Source organism: Sapajus apella, unplaced genomic scaffold, assembly GCF_009761245.1.
Source record: "Sapajus apella isolate SASKATOON/1434 unplaced genomic scaffold, GSC_monkey_1.0 scaffold55, whole genome shotgun sequence".
Taxonomy (NCBI): domain Eukaryota; kingdom Metazoa; phylum Chordata; class Mammalia; order Primates; family Cebidae; genus Sapajus; species Sapajus apella.
In genome coordinates, this window is record NW_022436995.1 from 8617512 (window position 1) to 8629213 (window position 11702).

General features: G+C 39.7%; 1 protein-coding gene across 11 annotated transcripts in view; it reads left to right on the plus strand.

Moving 5' to 3' along the window:
- MAP2K5 (mitogen-activated protein kinase kinase 5) overlaps positions 1 to 11702 on the plus strand; it is a 261524-nt gene that overhangs the window by 180386 nt on the left and 69436 nt on the right. For 10 of the 11 annotated variants that reach the window (XM_032244603.1, XM_032244610.1, XM_032244604.1 and 7 more), the window contains one exon: positions 248 to 277. The exons of the other annotated variant lie outside the window; for it this stretch is intronic. In XM_032244603.1, the coding sequence (XP_032100494.1) occupies positions 248 to 277 (30 nt within the window). The remainder of the gene's footprint in view (positions 1 to 247; positions 278 to 11702) is intronic. 11 annotated transcript variants of the gene reach the window in all.

The window sequence follows — 11702 nt, forward strand, 5'->3', positions numbered from 1 at the left end:
GAAACCACATAAGGATAATGTTTTGTTATTAAAATATTTTATCAGGGATGCAACATCATCCATTGAAAATGTCCATTCTAAATACAGCTCTTAATGTAATTACAGCCATAATTTAGCTTGTACATTTGAGGTTGTGAGCTTTTTTATATTTGCTAGATACAGTTCTGAAATTTAGTACTTGTCTGTCTTAAGGAGATCTGCCCTGCATGCAAATCTATAACTAGACAAATATTATTTCCTTTCCCAGCTTGCTCTTGGGAGGTTTCCATATCCTCAGGTAAGATTGTTCATTACTGCTGTTTGCCACTGTGACATTCATTCCTATGTATGAAGGTGCAGGGAGCAATTGTGAACATTTGAGCCACATACAAATAAATCTGTCCTGTTAAATTGAAAAGTGATATCTTAAAGGAGTCATTTAGAAGTCTGTATTGATTTTTGATTTTTTTAAACTCCTGATTTTTTTCTTCTTTGTTAAAGGTTGAGAGTGATCATTGTGCTTTTCCTTTGTGTGACATTCAGGATTATTTTTTTTTTCCTGGCCGACACCATGTACACATTTTGAGGATGGAGGAGAGAGCCAGCCTTTTCTTGATACACTTTTTAAGCTCTTAAATTCACTTAAAATTTTTTGAGTTAAAAGAATAAGACAGAGGGTAAAAGCATCTAATCTAGGTCATTATTTGCTAGGCAAATAGATGGGCTTCCAATTTTATGAGTATAATTTTGAACATATTCTTTAAAAATATTTTGCTCCTTCCTGTCTACATTTCTAAGAAAACAAAATGGTTCATTATACTAGTATTGCTGACTCCAATCTTTATTAAAATTTCTTTAAGATTTTTATTATAGAAGCGTACTAGCACTTAAAACATAAAGCTGTTTTGTCGTTTGAAAATGATTCCCCAGTGTGTGGAGAGAAATAAGTGAAATGTCTAGAGGGATGAAAAATGAATGGTTTGACTGTTTCCTCTGGTTGATGTTCACTGTTTTTCTGGCATCTTGGTCTGTACAGGCCAAAGTGCCTGGAGGCATGTCTGATTTAAAGGTGGTGTTGGTCTCTGCTCTTTAAGCATCTATTAACTTGCTATTATTATGCAAATAAGTGTTGTATTACACATACTAATTTATGCATGGTTAGATTATGCAGATGCATCACAAACATGGTTATTGAATAATAGGATGGGGCTCATTCTCTCTACCATCTTTATAAGCAGTTTTAAGCAAATTCTCCTGGTACCCATGTGGACATTTAAAGACCTTACTCAATGAAATGTCTCTTTTGTATTTTGCTTTCATAGTTAAAGCCATCAGATAAGTGGGAGAGAAATCGTCCAAGTTGTTAGGTTCAAGAGTGTTAGTCTCACTTTTGAAATTCGTAGACTTTTTTGTTTAAATGTAATCTTTTCCTTACAGAAGAAATCTAAAATGCAGTTGCTTGGCACGCGTGCTAGCAGTTAGTGAGATTTTAGTGTGTATAGCCTTGCTGCTTAGCTCTAGGTAGCTCATCAAATTAAAATCACATTTTCAGGATTTATAGCTCATTAGAATATTTATCTTGGTCAGCTTCTTAGGCTGTCAGTAATTTTTAAACAATTCAGTTTGGCCAATTTGTGAAATCCCCTAAAATTTTGAAAATGAACACACAAACCCTATGCAATATATTTCTCAAACAAATATAGAAAACTTATAAGCCATCTAGTAAAAGTTGCAAAGGTTGAGATTGTAGTGATATTCTTGAGATTCAGCCTAATATCTAGAGTAATTAATCAGTGAGATTTGATGGGTGATGTGTCTAAGAAATGGATTGCCATCGCATTTGACAAGTGAAGCTCATGAAGGGTGTGGTCGAATTTGAGAAGAGGCTATTTACCTTTGTAGTATGGTTTTCCTGAATATCTAAATATATCTTTATTTGATCAGTCAGGTGGAAGTTGGAAAATTCTAATACTATGCTCAACTCCCTAGTTGGCAACAACCTTTATGCCAGCATGGGGGGAAAACACAACTGTATTTCTTGAATCATGGTAGATAAAAGCAGCTTTGATGCCATTAGGCCTATTTCCCAAGTCTTTCAACAGAAGTTTGGGTGCATCGTTGCTAGAACCACTAATGACTTTTGGTGCAGTTGGCATGTGTTTTACAGGCTTGTACTATAAGCTGAAGATTGGGAAAGGAAACTTTATAAATGCCTTTCCTGCCCCTCCTTTTTGCCCTCAAACAAAGTACATGAAGAAAAATGTTTTGTTTTTGTTTTTTGTTTTTTTTTGAGACGGAGTTTCGCTTTTGTTACCCAGGCTGGAGTGCAATGGCGCAATCTCGGCTCACCGCAACCTCCGCCTCCTGGGTTCAGGCAATTCTCCTGCCTCAGCCTCCTGAGTAGCTGGGATTACAGGCACGCGCCACCATGCCCAGCTAATTTTTTGTAGTTTTAGTAGAGACGGGGTTTCACCGTGTTAACCAGGATGGTCTTGATCTCTTGACCTCGTGATCCACCCGCCTCGGCCTCCCAAAGTGCTGGGATTACAGGCGTGAGCCACCGCGCTCGGCCAGAAAAATGTATATTTTTATAGTGTCACAGAGGCTGAGTTATGAAAAAACATTCTGTTTGGCCCACATTATGTCATTTGAACTCCTACCCACTCTGTGAAATAGCCTCCCCTCATAAATTGGACAAACAGAATGGCTGAGCTGCTCACTGTTAAACTGTGTCTGGTTTGGTTTCTTTGACTCCCAAGTGGAGTAGGCAGGAGTGAATCATAGACTATCAGAGTTAGAAGGATCTTAGACATCATCAAATCAAACTTCTCTACAATGTCTTCGAAAAACAAACAGCCACACTGCTTGAACACCTCCAGTGACAAGAAACTCACTGCCTTAGAAAGCATCCATAGGGTCAAAGCAATGTTCTATTTCTGAAGTTGAGAACTGCCTCATCCTAAGTATCACTCACTAGTCTGGTCCTAGAAACATGAAAGCCTTTCATATATCCTTAAGATCACATTCATTTGATTGTTCCTAGGGCTAAGGACAGTGCCAGGGAATTTCTGCTGTGAACCCAAAGTCTAATCAGAGCGTTAGACCTGAGCTCTTTTCACTAGTGGCAAACTGAGAGGAGTGGCCTATTGGAAGGAGCTCTGGACCAGGAGCCAGAAAATTAAATTAGGTGTGACCACAAGCTCACCACAGGCCTTAATTGTTGCTTTCTAACTCTGAGGTGTCAGTTTCCTCATCTCTAACATGAGGATTCTAATGCCTACCTTTCCTCTGTGATTAAAGGAGGTATGCTGATCAAATGAGACTATGGATATGAAATTACTCTGAAAAGTACAAAGGGCCACCTGCCTGGATCTAATGTTGGGCTGCAGCACAAAGCAGAATTTCCCAACTATCATTCATAGGTTGTAAAATAATGTTCTTAGCAACATGCCAGCCACAACTGGAGCAGAGTATAAAATGAGCAGAGGGTAAAGCTGGGAGGAGGGGCCAGCTTCAAGACTTGTCTTTCCCCCAGCTCAGCACCAGTGCTGCTGACAGCGTCATTAGCAGCCCCTCTCCCTGCTGGTGACACAGTATGTATCCGGTGGGGGCTCAGAGAGGGAGGAGTGTTGGGGAGATACTAGGAACAGTCAGTGCCCTGGGAGCAACATAAAGGTTAAAGGGCCAGGTTTTTGCTGAGATAGCCATTCTATATGAGTTGCATTGCTTTGTGGGTCAGGTGTTTGTTATCTGAAACATAGTCTATTTTAGTTTCCTTTAGGCCATAGTGTTGCATAACTTCATTGGCATGCAGTGTAGGGTTCTAAAGAAAAAAAAAAAAGATTGGGAGCACAGCCTTAGTATGTACTACTGCCTATAATAGGAAAAGCAATGGTGTCTTGGCTTCACCTAGCACCCTTCCCACCCAGGGCTCCAGACTCAGACTGTTAACCTGCCTCAGACTGTGCATTCTACCTGCAGGGACTTACTTCCAGCCTCTGGGTGAGCCATCTCAGGCTCAGAGAGGCAAAGTACCTTGCCTTAGGCAGGCATGGGTACAGTTAGGTCTAGGACTTGCAGGAAATAAGCCAACTGACTAGCTCTTTAACCTCTTAATTCATTTGGCTAATCATACCCTTGTTTTCCTTTTCACTCTGCCCCACCACCCTTCTCCTAGTTTACCTTCTCTGCCCTAAGGAGGCCTCTTCTGTAGATGAGAAATGCTAAAGAGCATTAGAGGTTTGTGCCATTGTAGATGGTGACAAGACCGTTCCCCAGATTCCTCTTGCTTTTCTTACCATGTATTTAGCAAAGTAATGGGAGATCCAGAGGGCCCCAGAGCCCTCACTGACCCCAGTGCCGTTAAATTCTGGGTGCTTGTGAAGCATATTCTGCAATAGGATAATGAAAAATTGCATTTTTAAATATCTTGGAAACAAGTTTCTCAATTTCTGGAACAATTTAGCTTTAATAGTAATCTGGAAAGATGTGAAGGTCTAGACAAGGATTGGAGCTGCCTATAGTTAATCATGTAGATCCAAATTCAGTTGACTTAAAAACATAATGGTGGGCAATGATTTGTTTAATGACACCATAATTTAGGAGAAATGAAAAGGATTGCCTGCTAAAAACTGTCATCCTTCATTCAAACTTTACAACAGTGCCCTGCATTAGGATGATAGCAAATCCATTAAGGAGACTTCTCAGGGGATGCATCAGCTCTGGCATTGGAAAATTTGGCAAGCAAGATGCCACAGGAAAGTGAAGATAATACAGACACAAATGTATTTAAAGTACTTTTGCATGTATAAAAATACTGTTTTCCTTTTGGCTACAATTCCTGATCTTGGTTAATAAATTACATCAAAATGACCTGAAGTTAAAAAAAGGGAAAAAATCTGAGCAAATAGTGCCCCTGGTATTGTAAAGCTTTGAATGTTTTCACACCCCATTAATTTATTACTTCTCTTTCTTCATCTTTAAATTTCATTTTTTTTTTTCAAAAATTCTGACTCCCTGCTGCTGCAGTGATTTTCATCTTGTTGTTAATTTTCCCTGCTCCATATGGAGCTCCAGACATTTCACCTGGAGGCTGTACTAGATTTTGCTGTAGTGATCGTACTTCCGGAGGCCAAAACTGTCATTTAGGGTTCCTGGTGCATCTGTCTGCGCCAGGCTTTTCACTGGCATGGGAGAGTGTGAATAACAAATTGGATGCACCTGAGATTCGGATGATTAGTGTGTTTTGTGAGTCTCCACGACTTGTAAGCAGATAGCTCTGTGGGGAGGGGGGCTCAACACGACTGTGGGTGAATCTGTACTCACACCTTACATTTGGGGCTTTGCAAGGGAAGTGCAAACATCCTAGGCAGCCTGAGTGCAGAGAGAGTAACAAATATTTCATCCTGCCTTGTCATTGATTAGAAAAGAGCCTTTAATTTCATTTCACCCCATGTTGTGATTAATTTGCATTCTTTGTCAGAAGTTAATGGAGTTTTTTATGGTTCACTCTGAAATCCTTGAAGACATCAGACTTGATCTGATGTTTATACAACCGCCAGCGGAATTTTTTCGTTTGATTGATGGCAAGCTTGATGTTATTCCAACGGCTTTTTAAGCTGTTTTTAAGAATTATTTGAATAAAATGCAAGCAAGATATTCTTGTAACGATCAAGTTTATCTGTTAAAAATCTGTTTCAAATAAGATGATAAGTAGTAAAAAAGGATCAAAAAGATAAGAGAAGAAACAGTGAATGGTGATGTTATTTGTTAAAAACACGTAAGAATGGCATTCAAATAGATTATTGCAGTATATGGAAAAGATCACTTTTATTGGGAAAAAATACCATTATCTGGCCAAATAGAATAATTAGGACTAATGTAAAAGGAAAGTTCGAATCTTTGGGATCAGAAACTTTTACTACCAATTGGCTAATTCTCATTTATTCTGCCAGCTTTTGCCAGCAGTGTACAAAATAGAGATCTACTGTTCTTAACTCAAGGAGACAGGGCTGTCAGGCCTGTTAGCTGAACAAAATGATGACATATTGCTTGTCTCAAAGAGGCATTCTTAAATCCCAATACAGGTTAAACATAGGTAGATAATAAGTGAAAGATATGCATTCTTAATGACATAACGACTGGCACCTTCCACGAGATAGTTCAGAAATGAAAATATCTCTTACCCAAGAAGGACAGATACTTCTGTCCTTCTTGGGTGAGAGAAATGTGTGTTCACCCCTATATCCTACGTATCAAAGTATGAGAGGAGCTGGAGGTGGCATTTGCTCAGAACCTCCTGCTATTAAACCAAGGAAATACGTTTTGCAAATGCTTTTTGATTACCAATAACATTTGTTTGATTTGGGAGCTTTGTTTTGCTTCAGCAGATTCTTGCTTTGCTGTGACTGCTGCTAGTGAGACTTAACTCATAGGTCAAAAAGCTACTTATCTGAGCACTTTCATTTAAAACCAATTAATTTATTTGCTGCATCTGAAAGTTTGCTAAATAATTGGATAGTTTTAATTGAAGTTACTGCTTTCTGATCCTTGTATTAACATGATCTAAAGTCCTTTTTATTTTATGCAATCCATATTATTGACCAGATTTGCCCTGTTTTCATTTAAATGTAAGCAGCTTGTCAAGGAGAAAATATTTTGTTTAACTTGGCTTGGAAACGTGCTATTTTAATGTGTTTTGTTTTTTTCAATTGACAGACTGTCTTTTAAACATTCATTTATTTTGTAGTAATAAATTGTGCTCTGGGTAGAGTATGTGTTTCATAGTAGAGTAGAAAGCATATGTTCTTAAAACTATTCAAAAACATTAAACACTTTTCAAATGCTAATGTTGAAGTACTAGAGCTTTTAATTTTGTGTTTTAAAAGCCTTTGACTGGTATATTGTTACTAATTCTAATGTTGATTGTTTAATATTATTTTATATTTGATGTTAAATTTAGACCACAGATGTCATTATCTTATTTATCTTTGCTCATCGCCCCTGGAATTGCAAAATACCTAAAAGTGTGCACTCTTTGAAAACAAGTTGCATAAACCTCTTTTGTTGTATAAACTATCCTTTGTTGTATAAACTTTTTGAATTTGAGAACATCAAAGATTTTAAGTACATTTTTAAATATATAGTTTTTTGTGTGTGAGGTCTCTTATCAAGGAAAAAAATAGCAGTTAATAATCACCCCAAACTTCAACTACTCACCTTTAATTTGCAAGAGTTTAGAGGAGCACTATCCATGCAGTTTTTTTCATTAATAGACATCTAGCCTATGTGTTTTAACTCATTTTATTTTTGTCCTCACTATTTAGGATATAGACATTTAAAATATCCTGATATTTGAAGCACAAAATCAGATGCATATTCCATAAAATGCGGAGACGAAATTTAAGTAATGTGAAGATGTTCACTTATACACATTTGCTTCTTCCTAGGAATTTTTAAATTGCCAATGTCAAATTCCTCCCCTTATCCATTGTATACTTATCAAGAAGGCTCATTATTTTATTTGCTTAGTCTATGCCAAAGACAGGAGGTGGGTTTCTAGTATGCCCTTAAAACAGAGCAGAAATGGAAGAGAAATCATCCCCAAAGTGTGGGTAGCTTAGAAATGGGAAATTCTTCATTAGAGATAAATCACTTGTTAATATGTCAATTGAGATATCCGTACTTAGCCAGTTAGGCTCATGATTCCTGTGTTGCTTGAAAGCACTTAACCTCGTGTTGGTTTTATTCTATAGTACCTTCTAAACTATCGTATGACATACATCACAATTCAGTTCAACATTGTTTGTCATTGAGCACCTACTCTGTGCCTGACTAAGCACTAGGAGCACAAAAATGAAACAGATGTGGTCTCTGCTCTCAAGAGTCCAGTCCAGTTGGAAGAAAAACATAAAATCGATGGCAGTTGATATAAAAGGAGTCCTCCAGGAGATGGGATGCCCTGGCCTCCAGAGGAAAAGGGAACGATCAGCTTAATTCAGGAAGCCAAGAAGCTTTCCTAGTAGATAGCTGGTGCTGGAGCCGAGGCTCTGAGGCAAGTAAGATGATTCCTTTACAATTTTTAAATAATCAGTTTAGCCCAGAAATAAATGGAAAATTAAAATAATGAACTTGGACACCAAGTCATAGTAATGAATTTGGTGTCCGGTCTGGCTTTCATGTGGCAGCTTTGCTATTATCTCTCCCTCTTAGGCTCTGTGGTCCAGGAGGCCTTCCACTTCTCTCCCTTTGCAAGAAGCATGGGAAAGAATGTGCTAGATACTCAAGTCCAAAGGAGGTCCATCTGCCAAAAGATAAAGGTCTAAAACAGCATATTCTATTTGGTGTCCTTCCAGACTTACGAGTACTACTGTTGTTACTTTCATTTCCCTAACAGTTTAGCAATTCTCCTAGGTAACTTTTAAAGTTACAGTGGGAAGGAAGGAAGAAAAGGGAGGGAGTATGGTAGAGTAGAGAGGTAATGTTCAGGATGGAGATGGCAGGTGTAGCAGGGACCAGGTAAAGAAATTGGGTTTGAGAATTTTGTGAATCCTCTTTACATGACTGGGGCTAATCTGAGGTTGGAAGTCATTGCATTTTAAGGTCTATGCCCCTGAGGGTTCCCTGCCACCCTTTATGAATTTGGCTTGGTATGTCACAGGGCTTTTTCTAGACTGCTGGGAGGAATTGTCGTGATCAAATGGACTAATGCCTAAGGGAGCATTTTGAAAAATACAATGTGGTAAACAAGAGCTGGGTAATATTAGTTTTATTTATGTTTCCAGAAAGTTCTTTAGGGATTTACCTATGTAACTCTGAAAATATATGACCATGTCTCACATCAGGTAGGACTAAAATGAATTATTTTTCTGATCCCACAAGAGCCTTCCTTTACAGTCTTTTTTGAGTTATGATTTATCATTCACAATCACCATAATAATGTATAGAATTATATACAGAATCTCGTCATTTTTAGTTCAGTAACTGGGGACCATGATTCCCTTACAATTTTTAAATAATCAGTTTAGCCCAGAAATAGAATCGAAGGTTAAAGTAATGAACTTGGTGTTCAGTCCGGCTTTCCCGTGGCAGCTTTGCTATTATCTCTCCCTCTTAAGCTCCGCGGTCCAGTAGGCCTTCCACCTCTCTCCCTTTGCTTTTATTGATGGAGTCTGCTACTTTATGGAATCGTAGGATTTGAGGATGCGAAGAGATTTTACAATGATCCAGTCCAACTCGTAGATTACAGAGGAGGAAAACGGGAGTCCACAGCCATTAAGTGACTCATGACTACCAGGTATTCAGCAACAGGGTGAGACTGTCTCCCGCTCATAGTGCAGTGGTCTTTACTCTAGAGGGATGGTGGGGGAGAAAGTAAGACAAGGCATCCAGAGATTTTGAGCCTAAATCGCCATCCTTATTTTACATACCCATCCACTCAAGTACTGCCTCCAACTGGTGTGTCTGCAGAGATGAAAATTACTGTCCCAGGATGCTCTGTGCCTGCCAGGCAATTGCTAGCTGGCTGTGGATCCCTGGGGAGAGAGTGGTCCTCAACAGCAGTAGCAGCAACAGACAAAGACATCAACTTTTATTATACTCCAGTGTTTTACTTATCACCATTCAGTATGGAAAACTTGGGTAGATTTGGGGATAGGGGCTCATTGGCATCCAAGTTAAAAAGGGGACAGACCTGGCCGAGCTTTGTTTGAGCACAGATTACTTTTTACATGTTTAACAGTTCTGGATTAATGCCTGGGGGGTTTGGGAATTCTTCCTCAACTAAAATGTTAATGATGCTAAGAACCCAACCCTCTTTAGTGCCAATAAAACAGATGAGCTAAGTTCATTGAAAAATCAATGAGTTGCCTAAAAGGAGCAAAGAGCTGATTCGATTTAGGACTGGAGATTGCCAGGACACACCAGGTGGAAAGAGGGTTCCAGAGACTGCTAGGAGCCAGGAAAGGAGACAGTTGTCTGTTTATGCACAGAGCCAAGGTGTCATCTCCAAGGAATTTTGGGAAACTGAGGCAGCCAGCTGGAACCAAGTGTGGACTCTTAGGCTGCACACATCAAGGTCTGCAGATGGTGACCACCATGAGGAGAAAGAAAGAACAGCTTGGGGGATAGAATAGTCTTTTTTTCTTGTTAATTTAATTTAATTTTTTGAGACAGTCTCACTATGTCATCCAAACTAGAGTGCAGTGACATGATCTTGGTTCACTACAACCTGCGCCTCTCGGGTTCAAGCAATTCTCCTGCTTCAGCCTCCCAAGTAGCTAGGATTACAGGAATGTGCCACTACACCCAGCTAATTTTTGTATTTTTAGTAGAGACAAGATTTCGCCATGTTGGCCAGGCTGGTCTCGAACCCCTGACCTCGAGTGATCTGCCTGTCTCGGCTTCCCAGAGTGCTGGGATTACTGGCATGAGCCATTGCACTCGGCCCGGGATAGTCTTATAAGAGAAGAATCTGTTGGCCTACAGGTTCAGAGGAGGAAAGACCAAAGGGGTAATGAAACTTATTTGTTTTGTTTAACGAAGCTTGAATTATTTTTCTGATCCCACAAGAGCCTTCCTTTACAGTCTTTCTTTTTTGAGTTATAACTTAACATTCACAATCACCATCATAATATATAGAATTATATATTCTATGTATATCCTCCCAAGTAGTTTTCTGTTCAGAAACAAGTTGGAGAGAGCACTCTTCTGGGCGTAAGGCATGAGGAGATCTGGACTCTAGGCCTAGTTCGTAAAAAACAAAAAGTTCCTGGCCAAAGGGCTCCTTTCAGGCCCTGCTCTTTGGATAGCCCTATGCCTTCTTAGTAGCCAGGCAGCTGGAAACACTCAGTGACTCAGGGCAGAGGGCATGGGAGGCAGCAAATGAGACACCCAACAAGTGACAAATTAAGTCACTGATAGTATGTGATTTCCACCCAAAGACACACACGGAGCTAACCTGAGTTCTGGTCTTGGCTCTTCTTACTAGTTGTTTAACCTTCTTTCTCTTTGGATCTCAGCCTCCTCACCTGGAAAATGATGGAAGTGCCCTGGGTTAGTAATTTGTAGAACTGAGGGTAGACAGTGCATAGAGGAGATGGAGATCCACCCAAACGTGCATGTACACAACAACCACACAATCAGCTCTGCTTTTCTCTGGTAATTTTTAAATGCATCTAAGTAATATCTTACTTGAACTAAGGGTTATTTGGTAAACAGAGTCTGAAAAATGCTGGACAGGATACCTCTGTGGTCTGTTTTCATCTTGCCTGAGCAGCTTCCTCCTCCTCTTTACACCTTCAGCCCCCTTCCTCACACCATCTCCCCCTGAGTATTTCCTTGGAGTTTACTGAAACCTGATTTTACGTATATCAAAATATGGGAGGTGTGAAGTAAAACTCTGAATCAAATATCAGTCTTTGGAGCCAGGTGTGCTGGCTCATACCTGTAATCCTAGCACTTTGGGAGGCTGAGGCAGGAGAATCACTTGAGCCCAGGAGTTTCAGACCAGCCTGGGCAACACAGGGAGACCCTGTCTCTACAAAAGTATAAGAATCAGCTGGCTGTAGTGGCATATGCCTGTAGTCACAGCTACAGGAGGCTGAGGAGGAAGGATCACTTGCATCCAGGAGGTCCAGGCTGTACTAAGCCATGATTTTGCCACTGCATTCCAGCCTGGGCAACAAAGTGAGACCCTATCTCCAAAAAAAAAAAAAAAAAAAAAA